At 50.7% G+C, this 17021-nt stretch overlaps 1 protein-coding gene across 1 annotated transcript in view; it reads right to left on the bottom strand.

Annotated features, from left to right (window-relative positions):
• Positions 1 to 333: 333 nt before the first annotated feature.
• The window catches only part of GRIK4 (glutamate ionotropic receptor kainate type subunit 4), a 295451-nt gene continuing 278763 nt past the window's right edge, over positions 334 to 17021 (bottom strand). The window contains exons 18-19 of the mRNA XM_054587574.1: positions 3977 to 4095; positions 334 to 751 (exon numbers count right to left, since the gene is read on the bottom strand). Of these exons, the coding sequence (XP_054443549.1) occupies positions 389 to 751; positions 3977 to 4095 (482 nt within the window). The 3' untranslated portion in view covers positions 334 to 388. The remainder of the gene's footprint in view (positions 752 to 3976; positions 4096 to 17021) is intronic.

Raw genomic sequence — 17021 nt, 5'->3', positions numbered from 1 at the left:
TTTCTGGTAGGAACTAGACCCAGAGTACAATGGCCCCTTCCTATTGGGAAATTCCACCAGTTCATCGGACTGGTCTGGGAGGCACCCCCGCCCCAGACGGGGTCTCATGGGCGGGAAGGGAAGGCCCGCTGGGAGAAGAGCGGCCCTAGCGGTCGGTGGCATAGCGTCCCATCCCTGCTCGGGGGCAACGTCTCTGGGTGGACTCGGCTCCCAGACCAGGGCGCTGTCTCTGGCTGGGGCGTTGGGCTCTTGAACCTTTTGTAAAATCACTGGATCCAAAATCCGGAGAGAAGTGTGGACGCTGTCGAATCCGGGCTCGGGACAGACAGCAGCGCCACCGGCCCTGCCGCCTCCGTGCCTGGCCCCCGAGCGCCCGGCCCCGCGAGGGCTACTCGGGCTCGCTGCTGTTGGTGGCCTTGTCCCACTCCAGGCTGTCTTCGCTGCGGGCGGGCGACGGCCGGGCCCGCAGACCCTGGAACCTGCGGCACTCAGGGCAGACGCGGATGTGCGTACAGCCGCGCGCCACCAGCGCGGCCTCCTGCGCCAGTCTCTGCGCCAGCTGGTCGGGCTCCCCGGCCCCTGCCCCGCACAGCTTGCCGTTGCTGAGCGCCGCCGTGCCCCGCGGCCGGCGCTCCTCCGGGCCTGGGGGCCGGGGCCGCGGCCCCCCGGCGCGCCGCCGGCGCGGGTGGGCCGCGTCCTGACACAAGATGATGCTGCGCAGCTCCATCACCATCTCCTGGCAAACGGACACCTGGAAAACACGAGGGGGTTCACCGCCCAGCCTCTGAGAGCCAGCCCCGGGGGTACCTGAGCATCTGTTCCAATGAGCCTAGGGCTCGCGTCCCAGAATCACACATGCACATAATCTTGGATCTGGAGATTATACGAAGGCCTTTCAATCCGTCTCCTCACTCCCAGCTCCCAGTTAATATCCAAACGCCCTGCTGTAATGTTCAGCAGCCCTGCAGCTGGTCAGCTGGTCGCCTGATCCTTGTTTGAACACCTTTAAGGACAATGGTCTTTCAGGGTCTCGTGCAGAGTGGCTCCAGGCCCTGCACGAGGCCGGGCTCTGCAGGTGTCCAGGGACTGTGCACTGACGCCCTGCTGGGAGCTGCTCCGCAGTGTCAAGTAGCTGGGCTGTTTGAGCGATAGGAAGGAGCCCCTGCGTGTGCGTGTGCGTGTGCGTGTGCGTTTCCTGTGCGTGCGCGTGTGTGGGTGTGTGTGTAGGGGAGGGTTGTCGTCTTCGTATTCTGTTTGGGGTTTTTTTTTTTTTTTCATTTCTGTTAAATGCTGCTTGAATCTACTGAGTTAAAAATTCCACTCCCTGAAATTCTTCATTAACACCAGTTAAATTTTGACCCAGAAGCCCACTAAATAAATAACTGTTTTACTCCATGTAAGTCTATCAGGTATTTGAAAAAGCCATCATGTCTTCATGAACATTTTGTCCTCAAGCTAAAGATTCTCATTTCTTTGAATTCACTTGTTGTAGCTGGAGAAGGTGCGTTCCAACAACTGGAGCAACAAAAACCCCTGTGACAGTGCTCCCGCAGGGCCACGGTGTCAACGCACAACACCCAGCGGTGCTTTAGCATATTTTGGATTTTAGGAAGGTGATGCATGCTTACCTGGCCCCGGAGACACCATGATCAGGAAGGTAATACAGTGCACATACAGTTTTTATGTATCACACCCAGTGTGGTCTGGGGCAGACTCTGCACTCAAACACATTGATATTTCTGGAGCAAAATGCATGCACCTTTGCACTGAATGAGACAAAGACCATACACCATAGTTTCATACCAATTCAAGTTTTGTCACCAAATGCATTTGCTTGACAAACTTATAAAAAACTTGGAACTTTCCAAGCTTCTTAGATTTCTGAGTTATGGACAAAGAATCATGAATCTAGACTGCTACTACTATTACTACTATGATATCCATTTCACAGATGTGAAAATGGAGGCTCAGAGGTTATATATCTTGCTAAAAATTACTTGACTAAAAAATAGCTGAACCAGAATCTGAACCTAAACTTATCTACTCCAAAATTTAGTTGTCTACCCTGTGCTAGTGAAAAGTGGGAAATTGTCACTTCCCTCTCTGCTCCTTAGACAGGGACGCCTTCCCAGACCCTGATGGGAGAAGAAGGCTTCTGCTGTTTCATGTTCTTTCCTCCAGTCTTTCTGTGCTATCAACAGGGCAGTTGTTCAACCATAGCCAAACAGCTAAGGTAGCTCTTACTCTTTTTCTTTTTCAAGATTTATTTATTTATTTATTTTTTAGAGAGAGGGGAAGGCAGGGAGAAAGAGAGGGAAAGAAGCATCAATGTCTGGTTGCCTCCCTCACGCCCCCTACTGGGAACCTGGCCTACAACCCAGGCATGTGCTCTGACTGGGAATCGAACCGCTGACCCTTTGGTTCGCAGGATGGTGCTCAGTCCTCTGAGCCACACCAGCCAGGGCTCTTCTTCATTTTAGCTATCTGGAGTCCTCACTGAATTTTTCAAGGTACGCCTAGGCTATGGGGTGAGCTCTTGGGAGAGTAACCAAATATGTACAGATGCTCTACTTGAAGCAGTTACAGAGAAGTAGTATTACCTGAAAGAATATGGCCTGAGTAAGAATTGAGACCTGAATTCTGAACACACTCTTGGTGCTAAATACAGAGACTCTACACAAGGTACTTGACATCTCTGTGTTTCTAACAATAACAGGTAAAACACCACCACCTGCCTGATCTGTTACATGTGACAACAATGTAACAACATATACCTATTGACTGTGTTTTCCATGGAAATAAAGAGATAAAAGACACAGTCCTGATTGCAGCACAGGGTGGAAGTGCCCGGTGCACAGGTTACACTGGTGTTGGAAAAGTGGGGGAATGAGGAACTCTTCCGGTCTAGGGAAGAAGGCAGGAGAGTTGGAGAAGGTTTCTCAGGGGAAGGAACATTGGAACTGGCCTTTCCTTCTCTAAGTAATAAGTAAGTATAATTCATGTAATGAGTGGACAACAGTGAAAAGCCAGCAAGTGAGCGCCGCTGGACAACGGGAAAGAGGCTGCGCAGAGGAAGGCCCAGGACTGAAGGCAGAGTGGCTCCAGGCCCTGCACGAGGCCGGGCTCTGCAGGTGCCCAGGGACTGTGCACTGACGCCCTGCTGGGAGCTGCTCTGCAGTGTCAAGTAGCGAAGGAGGTTTAGTTCCAGCATTGGGAGATTGAGATAGAGGCTACTGCACTCTAAAAACCAAAGAATGCAATTAGCACGTAAGGGTTTCTGGCCCTTCTCTGAGACAGGATGGAGGTGGAGTGGGATAAAGTTTTCACCTTTCATCTCAGGCTCTTCCATGTGTGTGAAACAGATTAACCCAGTTTCTAAGCCACGGGTTTGGGAATTAAATTTACTCAAAACCCCTGAGAAGGGAGATGTAATTCTTGGGCTCACATGAATTGTGGCATCTCTAAACGATCTTTACTTGTAAGCGGAAGAACTAAAGTTATGATTTCCATTACCAAGCTAGTAATTTTGCCTGTTTTTCTTCACGATGATACTTCGTATAGTTGTATAAGACTTTGTTGTTCATAAAAATGATATCACATATTAATTTGCTGAGCTCTTTCCTAGAACAGCGTTCCCCAACCTTTTTGGCACCAGGAACCGGTTATTTCCACGGACAGAGCGGGGTGGGGTCAGGGTGGGAGTCGCGCTCAGGCAGCCTTCCGCGTGGCCTCGGGTTGGAGACCCCTGCCCTGTAAGAATCTGACACCTGGAAGCTCAGTGCTCTTTCTGTGGCTGCATGATTAGGAGGTGATGACACACTGACCAGATCTCCTGCCTCGGTATTCCTGACCTGTGGGTATTCCATCCTCACTTGGGATTTCACGGGATCTGCCTGAAATGACTTTTGTCTGTACACAAGCCTGTGAACTTGTCCCTGCTGCCAACGCGGCAGGTCGTACCCCTTCGGAGGTTTACCTCAGTAGCTTCTGAGTGTCGGAGAGTCCATAAAAACTCCAACATAGCCATAAAAATGGCCACGATTAAGCCACAGATAAGAACCACAAAGATTCCACCAATATTCTCCATTCCCAGTCCTGTAAGAAAGTGATAACAAAAAAACAGTGTAAAAGAGCTGGAAGACATAATCATTCTACTAAAAATGCTCAAAGTCATTTAAGTGACAAGAAGTTGAGACTTATAGATGCTTTGTGTACATTTTCCTTGAAGAGGTATGATTCCTTTGCGGGGGGCGGAATGCAGTGTAGTTGGAGTAAAAGAAGGGAGGAGGAACCTAGTGCAAAGGCAGGTGATTGGTGAAGAGCTTCCAAAATGGTCTCTGGGAGTGGGCAGTGGGGGTCATTTTAAAAAGAGCTCCGGGCATTTGAGTCAGCCCGTGAGGCCAGAACACCTGTACATTCCAGCACTGGCATAAGAGAGTTAGTCAGTCTTACTCATGTGTTTGCTTAATATACAGCAATTGTTTTAACCAAACTATAGTTAGAAAAAGTATGTTTACTAAAATACTAATTTGGAAAAGAAAACTTTTAATCCTACTTTTTGTCCTACCAGACCAGTGGTTCCCAATGCTACCTGCCATGAAACTCGCCTGGGAAGTTTGTTAAAACATAGATTCCTAGCTATTCCCCCAGACCTACCAAACCCGCGTCTCCGGAGATGGGGCCCAAGAGTCTGCATTTTAAAGCACATTTCACAGGTAACTCTTTTGCAGCACAGGTATCTTTAGAAGCCTTGCACACGCCTGCAGCTTCCTTTAGACATAGTTTCTCGTCGGACCCTCATTGTCTGGCATGACACCGGGCGTGTGATATACTGAATAAACATTTGCGAAATTGTATGGCTGTTTCATCTCCAGAGTGTCAAGCATTTACTTTAGCTCTGTAACTGGATGCTATTTTTGGTATTAAAGAAACCCGCCAGCCAGCACCGTCGGCCCCGGAGAACGCCAGGCAGGGCGCTCACGCTCCGCGCTGGGCCGCAGCGCTCGCTCGCCCGGCCGCTCAGCCGGCGGGGCGCGGCCCTGGGCGGCCGCAGCGTGGGCGGGGGAGCGGGCCCCGCGCAGCGCCCCCCGCGCGGGCCGCGGCTCCGGGCCGGGCCTCCGCTGCTTCCCGCACCTGGGGGCGCTGGAGAGAGCGCCCTATGGAGCCGATCAAGACGCCCTGCGTTTCCCCTCACAAAGCTTCCCGTGGGGGTCTGTCGTTTCCGCTTCGGTTTTAAAATGGCACCGCGACCTGCTGCCCCGGCGCCCAGGGCTCCCGGGACGACTGTGTCACACCGACCGTGCGCTCCGTCTGCAGGTGCGCACAGTCAACGCTGGGGCGCCCGTGCGAACGAGACCCTCTTTTGAATAATTAAAAAACATGAGATTATTTTAAAACTCATTTTTAAGGGAGGCATATAGGGTTTGGAATAGATTTCTCCCTTTGAGGAGAAAGCTGCTTGGGTTTATTTGAACGCACGCCTTTTTAGCCTGGGACCCGTTTGGGCAGAAGGTTTTTACCCCTAGGTACGCAGGGTCCCCGGGCCGGGTTGGGGGGCAGTAGGGACACTGAAGAGGGAATACACCAGGGACCTGGCCGGGGCGTGCGGGCAGGCGCTCCAGCCGCCGGTGTGAGGGCGGCGAGGGCTGAGGTACCGGCAGGTCCCCTGAGCAGGACGGACGGCGTAGCTTCTCCAGCTGCCCCTGTGGAGAAAGGCTGGACGGACACCCCGCGGAAGGTTGGGTGACCAGGGATGCCCACCTGTGCAGGTAAACAGCTCCCCGGTGGTTGCCGGGGCACTTACTACCTGCCTCTCCTTCCATTTCGGGATAGCACTGCTCTGTATAGGAAAAAAGACCAGGATGCCCTCGAAGAGCCCCCACGCGCCCTCTTGGTTCCGCAGAGCAGGCGGCCGCCGGCCGCCAGGTCCCGGTCCCACGCGGCCCGGGCGCTGCCCCGCCTCCCCTCCGCAGCCTCTCCGCCGCGGACCCTTCCCTTCGGGCGGCGCGCCCTCACGTCTCCCCTCTCGGAGAGAAGCAGAAAATCCTTCTTGCCCCGTACTCTGTCCAGGGAGCACCCCTTTTCTGTCCTTCCTTCCCTGGACAAGCTTTTTGAAACAGCAATTTATATCAGAACTCTTTTAAAGCCCTTAAAATGCTTACATTTGCAGACCACCAACTCACATAGAAGGAAGCAGAAGAAAATTCACCTACATCTTACGTTAGATGCATTTTAAAAATTTTGCTTATGAAATGATCGAATAACAAGAAAGGGTTAATTTGTAATTGGCTGTGATTTCTCAGCATTCTTTGTGCTACATGAGAAAAGTCTAATAAAAATTATTTCTAAATATGTTTTTCAATAAATATTAAATTTAAAAATTAATAGTCAAATGCCACATTTTGGAGATATTTAATTCAACATGTCTGTCTTAATTTAATTTTGCAGTTTTCTTTTTGCATTTTGAAACTAATAATTTTCTTCAGACCTCGAACATAATTTTGGGTGCTGGAAAGACTTTCAGGCCCCGGGTAATCTTGTCTACAGTATCGGAAACAGCCTGAACTCACAGTCGTTTTTCCTCTCCCCTCCTCATCCCATGCAGTTTTGTCCACGCCACTAAAACCACCCTCACCAAATTTACCAATGAACATTTTATCACTAACTTACTGGAAAATTGCTTGTCCTGATCTTAAGTGACCGCTTGTAGCACTTGACATTATCAATCACGCCCCTTTTTGGCTTTTCACGAAACCATGGCTCTCCCGTCTTTCAGTCTCCCAGGCAGCTCTGCTGGCTCCGAGGCTCGTTCTCTCCTTGATCTTGTGCATTGAGTCTCTTCCTCTCCTCCATGCACGAGGCTACTACCACGCCCTGCGGATTTTATCGCTATTGCTCCTACCACTTCCCCAGCTCAGTCTTCGCTGTCTCTTGCTTGGACTATTGCAGCATCCTTCAGAATTATTTCCCTGTCTGTAGCCATGTCCTCCTCAACACCACCTTACACAGAGCCGCCTGAGTGGTCTTTCTGAAACGTGGAGTCTACCTGTGACACGCCCTCTGGTAACACAGAACTGTTTTGAGCTCCGAGCGCATGTCACTGTTGTTCCTATCTTATGTACCTGTACTCCTGTTAGTGCCTCTGCCTGGAACCGGTCCCCACACCCCAGACACACACCTGCTAACCTCCACCTTTCCTTTAAGATTTAGCTCAGTAGATATTTTTCTCTAGGCCATTTTTCTGATGTTACTTGACTCTGTTAGTTACATTGCTTTTGTGTTTTACTGATAAAGCATTGCTTACCATTCTAATATTGCATAAAATAATATGAGGTCTACCCAGAAAGCATCCAGGCATGTAATGTGCAAAATAGACACATTTATTGAAGAGGATAAAAGAAACATTGTACATAGGACAATGATGACTCATTCCTCTTCAAAGTAGGTGCCTCGGGACCTCACACAATTCCCCCAATCACCATTAGATGCTCCATCATATTTTCCTGAATCTCATGAATGATCTGAAATCTCTTCCCTTTCAAAGATGATTTTAGTTTTGGGAAAAGCCAGGAGTCACAAGGCACCAAATTTGTGCTGTAGGGGGCCCAAGTCACCTGGGTGATTTGATATTTCATCAAAAAACCCTGCACAAGATGTGATGCACGAGTGGGTGCATTGTCATGATGAAGCTGCCAATCACCAGTTGCCCATAGCCGCAACCTTCTGAATCATCCAAATAGTGTCCGCGGAGGAACGTTCAAGCTTAATGCAAAACTGGATGCAGATTTGTTGCTGTACTCACTAAGTCATTTGGAATGCAATGGCCACACAGCACACATGCTCACTCAATGGCGTCTACTGCCCCCACTGACTAGTACAGTGAAGTCACTGTTCACACATGCTCATGCATGTAACCTTGGCTGCCAGGTTACATTGATGTCACATACACCATTCTCATTGTACTAACAATGGCTGGACTTTTTCTGGACAGACCTTGTACACTTGTTTAATTATGTATATTAGGACTTCCCATTAGACTGTGAGTTCCACGAGGGGAAGACCCAGGTCTAGTTCAACTCCGTAACTCCATAATCACCGTGGCTGAAGCCCCATAAGAGCCTGCAAGTATTTGGGGAAAGAATGAGCAGGAAAAAGAGGATGGAGACATCCCATATGTAGAAGCTCGTATCATCAAAACCTTTGCAACCATATTGTGATGTGTATTCATCCCCAATTAAGTTTTGTCTGAAACAATAGTAAAGTGTAACCACCTTTGTCAGGTGCTCCCAGCCTGGTCACAGAGGCAGGCGGCCCACACGCACCGAGTGTGGCCAGGGCGGGACTGCATGTTTACGTGGCTCACACACCGCGGCCTGACGGCGCGGAGTTCCCGACGGCTGGGAGGGGCGGGCTGGAGCCTAAGCAGGCAGGTTGTCTGTGCTGGGACAGTGCTGGCTTCCTCAGGGAAAGCTTCTTGGAAGACTGAGGTTTTAACAGGATGCTGGTGGAAACCATGAGTCACTGAAACACCCCACAGTCTTTCTTTCCCAGCTGCTTGTGTTCCAGGACCAGCATGTTAATCATGGGTGTTGGCTCTAGAGGCTGATTCCTGGTTGATGGGTCTTCTCCCCGTAGGAGGGAGCCTTGTCTGCCACCCGTGCCTTCAGGACCACATTGGAAAGTGGGAGCCAGGACAGATTGCTGGCAGAGCCAGAGCTGAGGGGCAGACGGAACGGGAGCAATGAGTGGGGAGCAAGTGTTAGGAGAGGGCGGCTTTGGCGTTTCACGCTGCCATCAGTCGCTCTCCCCGAGGCCCACGCCTTCCCTAGCCATAGCTGCCACTCAGAGGAGCTCTGGGTGGACCCCCTCCTGCCCGGCCATGAGCCTCACTGCACTCACAGACGCCTCGGCACCTGCACGGGGAAGCTGTCTAATCCTCCTCCCTTCCCTTATTTAGAGGGCACGCACTGAAGCCACCTAAACAGAGGGTTCTCACACTGGGATTTTTTACTGACACTCAAGCCTCTGAGCCTCAGATATGCCCCAGTGGTAAGATCGTATTAAGTGAAACAGAATTGAACTCTGCCTGCAAACTCATGGTTGGTTAAATACTAACTTCGGTGTCACATACAGATTGCCTACAAATACAAATGGCAGTTGACAAATCCAAACAAACAAATTTGTTTCTAAAGCTGCAGAGTGGAACGGCTGCCAGGAAGAGAGTGTCTTTGCATAGATTTGATTCTCCACCCACCCACCCTCCTGCTCTGCCTTCAGTTCTGACTGTGAATAATCACTTCTTGGATTTGGGTGCATGTATGCCTCCAGCCTTAAAATCCTTGCTTATCTCCAGGTAGCACAGTAGAAATCTGCAACTGAGATGCAGGGAAGTTATTTCTGAGTGAGGAAGGGTTAGCATTATCCTGGGAGGCAGAGAGATGGGGAGAGGCCAAAGGGACCACTGAGGCAGGTGTGGAGACTGGAGAGACCAGTGCCACTACCAAGGGGCAGCGTGTTTGCTCTTTGATGATGTTCAACCAGTGTTTTTTGAGGAGCTCCCATGAACTGAGCACTATGCAAGGTGTTGAAGCTCTGTGCTGTGTTTCCCATTGAAAACATTTGACAGGAACATGCATTTTTGACCAATGTGACTTTTAAGTTCTTCAGAATCTCATTCACCTACATCCATGCAAATATATTAAGTGGTCCCATCTTCACAGAATTGTTTGTTGGGAATAGCAACTTCACACATCCACTTGTGAGCTGTCCCGCACAACCTTGCCAGAAATGCAAGTGACTCATCCTGTTTGCCTGGCTGAGGACTGCGAGACAGAAGGCTGGCCACCTCTCGTTACACTCTCTGTGACACCTGTTGACTAGGCCTAGTAGCTTCTGGAGACAGCGATGGAGAAAAATAGGGAAAGGACATGAAACAGAAGATGGATGGGAGAAGAATTCGATAACTTTTGTGATCTATCAAACACAAAGTATGGGAGAGGCACTTTGCAGTTTATGACACTATGACCACTTCATTTTAAAAACATTTCTTATCTCATTCAGTTATCATTAAAACACTGTAAAGGAGGCCCACCATCCAAATTTTATAGTTAAGCTGAAATTCAAAGCACTTAGGTAAGCTTCCCAAGTTTTCACAGCTAAGATAAATCTAGATAAATCTTACTGCCCAGCTAATGTCCTTCATAAGTGTTTACGATGAACAAAGCTGCCAGGCTAACAGTGAGATTCCAGCCTGACAGTGGCCCTGTGGGGTCAGCACTGCCCTTCCCCCACTTCGCTGATGAGAAGACCCGGGCCCTGGACTCAGGCCCCTTGCCCAGGGCTCACGTCTAAGGAGGGGAGGTGCCGGGTTCCAACAGAAGCTGGAGCCAGGGCCCCGGCCCAGGCTGCCTCTCCCGGCAGCCTGGGCCCCTCGTGTAACAGGGGCACAACTACAGACTCCCCTGGGCACCCCAGTGACTGAACTCATTGCTGGGACAGCCCCACCGTGACCGGGGAAGAGGGTCCTGCGCATGCGCTCTTAGGCCCACTGATAAAATCCCTGTCTCTCCTTGAGAACATTACATCACATGTTTGAATCAATGATTTGTTGGCTTAATCTTGGCTCAGTTTCCAGACAGAGTAGGGCGGAAATCTTCATGACTGCGGATCTCTTTGGGTGCCACTGCGCTGGGCTCCCCTTTACCTCTATTCCTGCCCATGCTTTCTGGCACCGCCTTGAGTTTCTCTGTCTCTTGCCAATGAATTTGATTTGATAAGGGAGACGCTTCCTCTGCAAGCATCTCTCTAAGACACCATCTGAACTCCCATATTGGGTTTCCAGGCTTGGCGGTGCCCAGAGAAACCAGAAAGCCAGGATAATTGGGCTGGGCCACCTGAGAAGGAGGAGGAAGACATCCCCAGTATCCCCCCCCCACCACGCACTTTCCCCGCTTCTGCTAAGATGTCTCCTCCGTTCATTCCTCAGCTGTGCAAGCTGCCAGCTTGCTGCTCTGTAAGGATTTTGTGGGTCACTGTCACTCTTGAAAGGGGATCCCGATTTTCACAGCATGGTGATGTATTTAGGTACCTTTGAAGCTTGATTGTGAGCTTGTGTTTTTTCAAGATAAAGGTATTTAATTTCATTGAAGTTCGCCTACGACCTTTTTGTCTAGCAACTGATCAACACGCCTCCAGCAGTCCAGTCTCCCTGAAGCAGGGTTCCGGCATCTGTGAGTGGCTAGCCATATTTATTTTCATTGGAGTTGAGTGAGAAAATAAATAAAATAAGTGTTTTGGAAAAGAAAAGGCAGAAAAAAAAGAAACAGCTTGGAATGAAGCCATTCTTCCACATGATCTGCCATTTCATTTTTTAGCTGTGCATGAAGGTCACTGAGCTACAGACAGGGAAAGAAGCAGGGACTGATGAAGCAAAGCGGCATTTTTGTGGTTCCCACATGAGCCAGGTAAGACCGGGCACAGAGATGCAGGACCAATGGCATCATAGCTGATGTTAGGCTGCTTCTCTGGAGTTTGGCAATGATGTTGGAGCCGTAACATTGGATTAGAGGTAGGACAGCACTCCAATGTTTCTCTGAAATTTCTCACAATTTAATAGGATAATGAAGTAGAAAAGGATTGTATTAGGCTCCCCACATTGTCTGGTACTTCCTAATTAAAACCAAGCGCCTACAGCCAGGTCTCTGAGAAAAGGACCCTCTCATAGACGCCTCACCTCTAGCTGTGCCTGTTCCACGTTTTTCTCCTTGCTTGGGGCACCTGAGAACGCGGTTCCACATCACAGAGATCTGCTTCGGGCAGTCACAGGGAGAAAAGTGCCCCTGTGGCTGCCTCCCTAGGGATCATTTAAAGACTGTAAGGGACAGCCCTCTCGGGTCATGCTGGGCTGTGCTGCTGGCACAGCAGGGGGTCTCTGGTGCAGTGAACCCTGCTCTCTAAGTCCGATGGCTAATTTGACCCAGCAATGGCACCCCTGTTCCAGGCTGGCCATGCTTCTCCTTGGCTTGGCTGGGAAGCCTTTAGCCTCTCAGTAATGTTTGTCTGGGCTTCGGCCTTGGCAGAAAAGCTTTAAACCGGCACTAGCTGCAGTGGCTGGGATAGGAGCAGAAGCCCTGGCTCTGACGGGGACGCGCGTGTCCCCCGGACAGTGCCCGCTTGGACACCGCTGCTTGTTCATGCAGACCCCCCTCTGGCACCAAAGAACACCTGCAGTGAGGCAAGCAAACGGGGGCGGGGGGCGCGATCGGTAGAACCTGCGCATCTTCTGAAGCGCCGGAGTCTGGCAGGATGGTTCCCACTGCCTCCTTCCCCTTCCGTCGGCCCAGTTCCCTTCCCTCTGCCAGTAAGAACGCGTGGTCTCCAGTTGGGAGAGGAGCGAAGCCTCCTGCTCGCTCCTTCCATCTTCCCTGGGAGTCTGATCTTGGCCCCTTGCTTTTCCCCGCCCATCCATAACTCTGCGGTCAGATTGGTCCTTCGTAACCACCATGGAGTAAGGAAGAACCTCCAAAGCCAACCACTCTACAGAAATGATAACAATCTTCCAGCAAATGTACTAAATATCTACCCAAATTTTCATTTCCACTTGATTGCCAAAAATGTAGAGACTTCTTAGCCACTTCGGTTTTAAATTCAGTTAAATGCAGTGTTTTCTCTGTTCTCTCCCTGCTCTGGGGTGTTTCTCAGCTCTAAGGCTGGAAAGGAGGTTCTATGTAATGGCAGGGCTGTGGGGTGAGGTGCCCGGTCCTAGTGCTGTATCCCAGTTCGATCTCCCATATTCTTGTCTGGGGCCCAGGAAAACACAGGCTAGTCCCTGGGCCCTCCCTGCCCTGGGTCCCTGCATTCTGCCTCGCATGCTCTCAATGCACCGTGGCGTGGCACGTGTTCCTGGGTCGTGCCATACGCCAGCAAAAATCTTTGTCTCTCTTGAAATCCCAAACTAACCCAGGGAGGTCCGTCTGCTACTCTCCAGTCCCAGCAGGACACAAGGCTCCTCCTCAGGGACTTGCCATATTCAAACATATCCTTTCCTGCTCCAGTTTCCTGTCTTGAGCAGTGCATCCATTTAGTGCCTAGTTTGCAGATAAGGTGGCCTGGCTCTTCAATTTTACTTTCGCTCCTTCACTTCTATTGTCAACTTTATGCCAAGCTTCCTTCAGCTTTTCCTTTTGTATTCTAAAACACTTTGCAAGCAAATCGAACATTTTGTGCTCTAAGAACGTTTGCTCTGCTGTGGATTGTAAGAGCTTCTTTGGGAACGAAAAGCCCATTTGGCTGTGTTCCTCTCCGGAGATGACTGTCCCCTAGGACCGTGAATGCCACGAGAGCTCAGAGCTCTACCCACAGCACCTGCTCCCATCCTGCCACCTCTCACCCAGAACCTGTGCATGCCGCCGCCGGCAGCCTCCTGCCCAGTCCAGGGGGTGTCACTGTGCCAAGGCAGGAGCAGAGCTCGGGTGGTCGTGGGCATCTTCCTGGAGTGCTGATTTTACTTCAAGTTTAAGTAGGAAAAACGTTTTTACATTAAATTAACATGCCTCTATTATGTTGTCAGGTGCATAATTCACAAGTATCTTCAGGGCAAAGCAGGACACCTCAAGGAAATCCCAAGCATGGAGGGCTGCTTTAGACTGCGTTCCCAGATCCCAGGAGTGCACACTCAGTTTCCGCTGCGATCACTTCCTCCTCCTGGAAAGCCTGGGACGTGCTGGCATGAAGTCCAAATGCCTTTGCCAAGGTTTGAATGCCTACTTAGCTCCAAGCACATCCTGCTCCCTCAAAGCAAGTTCTGTGTGATGACTGTGCTCCACAGCATTCTTTTTTTCTTTCAAAAAGGTTTTGTTTATTTATTTTTAGAGAGAAAGGAAGGGAGGGAGAGGGGGGAGAGAAACATCAATGTGGGGTTGCCTCCCAAGCATCTCCACAACTGGGGGCCTGTCCCGGAACCCAGGCTTGTGCCCTGACTGGGGATCGAACCGGTGACCCTTTGGTTCACAGGCTGGTACTCAGTCCACTGAGCCACACCAGCCAGGGCTCCACAACATTCTTAAAACAGCGACTCTTCCTGAATGCTTCGAGGATCAGGCCAATTGTCTCTGTAGAGCATTCCCTGACCTCAGCTCAGACCTGATCACTTCCTCCTTTAGGCTTCATAGCGCCTTCTTCATTTAAGCAGTCCCACAGTGGAACCATTAAGAGACTATTTGTGCCTCTCTCTACGTTCAAAACCTCTTGAGTGTATGGCCGTACCTTATTCCTTTCATCATCTCAGACCCTAGCACAGTGCCTGATGTGCAGCAGTTTACAGTGGTTGCTGGATGCAAGGGGGACTATGTGAGCACTTTCAATGTCAGTACCTGGGGTGTCCGTGTTCCTGTCTGGGAGGAAACGGAAAGAGGATGAGTGTGGAAATGGTACCAGGCTGGAGTCCTTGAGAAGTTTGCTCATTCATTCTTTCATTCATTTGTTGTTTATTCTTTTCTCAAATACTGATGACAGATGATGTGCTGGTCACTGGGATACAGAAATAGATAAGACACATCCCTGTCCTTGAGTCTCTCACAGTCCATGAGAAACAGATAGCAAAAGATGCAAAAAGAGTGTCCTAAGTGCTGATCTGAGAAGAGCTGTCCAGCCTTAGAGAACAGGGAGCAGACAGGCGTCCTGTGGCTTGCGAATACTGTTTAGAGTGCTCATTGCTCTTTAAGCTCCTTTAGGCCGAGATTTTAGAACAAAATGAGCATGTGTTTCCTCGGTGCCAGGCGCTGTGCTGAGTGCTTAACATGATTTTGTTCCTTCGATCTTTGTAACAGCCCTGAAAGTGGCACTATTACTATTAGCTCTATTTTCCACAGAAGGAAACTGGGGCTCAGTGACCTTCTGTAGTGTACAGAGCAAGAGCATGCATACAGTGGAGTCCACTTGACCCAGTGCCTGTTGTCTTGAATCCAATCAAAACTACCTCAGGGAAGCCCTGCCTGGTGTGGCTCAGTGGGCTGAGTACTGCCTTGCAAACTGGGACATCGCTGGTTCGATTCCCAGCCAGGGCATATGCCTGGGCCAGGTCCCCGTTGGGGGCGTGAGAGAGGTGACCAATTGATGCTTCTCTCACACATCAGTGTTTCTCTCTTTTTCTTCCTCCCTCCATTCCCTTCTTTCTAAAAATAAAATATTCTTAAAAAGCTGCCTCAGGGAAGAGAACCATCCTCGTGGCTGTCAAAGCAACCAACACGACACGAGAGGGTAAAGGTTTGAAGAGCTCCGTTCTGGGGGCTGCGGTAGGAGAAATAAAAGTGTCCAGTGCACTTTGGGCGACATCTAAAATGGGAGAGAGGTGATCTAAATCAAGGCCGTTTGAGCGGAAACTCGAAGGTGCCCACACCCTACGTCGCCATCCCCATGTGCGTGCCGATTTACCGCTGTTTCTCTAAACGATTAGAATGTACACAGTACATAAGTGCACAAAAGGGAAGGACCCGTGGCAAGGTTTCGGGGTCGGGACAGGGGAACTGGGAGGTGGGGATAACTGAGTGGTGACTCTCAAGGGGAAACCAGCTCCCAGAGACCAGATGGGATCTGGTTTGTAAAAGAAAGGAAAGCCGGCAGCCTGGTGTGTCGCCAGGCAGGCCTGGTGGAGCTCCCACGCCTGCAGAGGCTCTCGGCCCCGGCTGTTTTGCTCCAGACCCCCTCGTCTGCACGTGTGCAGCAGGCTACTCAGAGGCAGGAACAACTCTCCTGTGTAGAAAACTGAGTATAAAGGCTGCTGAGGAAAGTGATTAAAAGCACAGTTTCATCCATCACTTTAGCGTGGCCCAACAGTCATTGGTTGCTTTTGCTACCCCCCCCCCATACCCCACAAACACTTACTGAACACCTACCATGTGCTAGGCTCTGTGGGGGAGGCTAGGGACCTAGAAGCCAATGCGACGTGGTCCCCGTCTAAGGCGCCATCATCCAGGCAGAGGAGACCAAGCAGTGCAGTGCACTGCGCCGATGGCCTGGCCGAAGCCACGGGAGGCACCCGGCGGCCTGCAGGGCGGTGGTGTGCGGAGGGGCCACGGGCCGCCACGCATCAGCCGGGAGGAGGGCCCGGGCTCTTTGACTCGGGTCCCAGGCCCCCCCTCCATTCCTGTCTCAGAGTGCCCCACGTCAATGGCTAACGCTGCTCCCTTCCTCATCACCTTGGTAGAAGGGCTCTCTCCCACCACGCTCAAGTTCACTGTTATCACAGAGCAACGTGAATGTGTGTCAAGTCACAAGTAATCTCATTTCATCTGGACTCTTCCAGGCTGAGTCATGTCTGGATTGCTTTCTGTCCTGTGTCTTTTCATGTGGAAGGGGTGGTGGAGGAGCATTCCGCTACCCACGCCTCCCCTAGTGTGAACCCTGAAGGCAGCCTACCTGTTCCCGTGGGGACCCTTCCCTGCTCCACCTGCAGCACCCATGGTGCCTGCTCGAAGCCTTGCAGCTACACTAGCTTCTGCCTTCCTGCCTTTCCTCAAGGTGCTGACTGCCTGTAGGACCCCTACCTACTCAGGTTCTGGGCATCTTCAACACCTAGCTCATTCTGTCCAACCCACAAAAGTTTCCCGATGCTTCTCTCTATACCTCCCCATTTCTTGTGTTCTCTGAGTGAACAGGGCAGTGTCCTCCACACTGATCTTCGGGGAGGGGCAGCGGGAAGTGCGGCCTCCCTGGGTTCCTCTGATGGGAGTTGAAGCCTTTCCTCTAGCTTACAAAGGGCTTGCCCACATGGGTCCATATTCCTGAGACCTCTCCTTGCAGGAGAGAGAGCCACGCAGATACTTGGACACAAAGCCGCCCGTTCACTGTCTTATCATGGGGAGCAGAGAGGGAAGCACAGGGCATTACTATCCATTTTACTGCTCTGTCTTCTGAGGGGAGACTGTATAGGCAAATTTGTTGCATATTTTGGCAAGGCTGCAATAGATTACTAGGGTGAGCTATATGATTTATTGTCCATACCAGGACATTTTGAGAATGAAGGG

The sequence above is a fragment of the Pteronotus mesoamericanus genome, unplaced genomic scaffold (assembly GCF_021234165.1).
Source record: "Pteronotus mesoamericanus isolate MK-2021 breed Mesoamerican mustached bat unplaced genomic scaffold, CSHL_Meso_final contig_123, whole genome shotgun sequence".
Lineage (NCBI taxonomy): Eukaryota > Metazoa > Chordata > Mammalia > Chiroptera > Mormoopidae > Pteronotus > Pteronotus mesoamericanus.
This window is presented reverse-complemented; position numbering and strand designations above follow the sequence as displayed.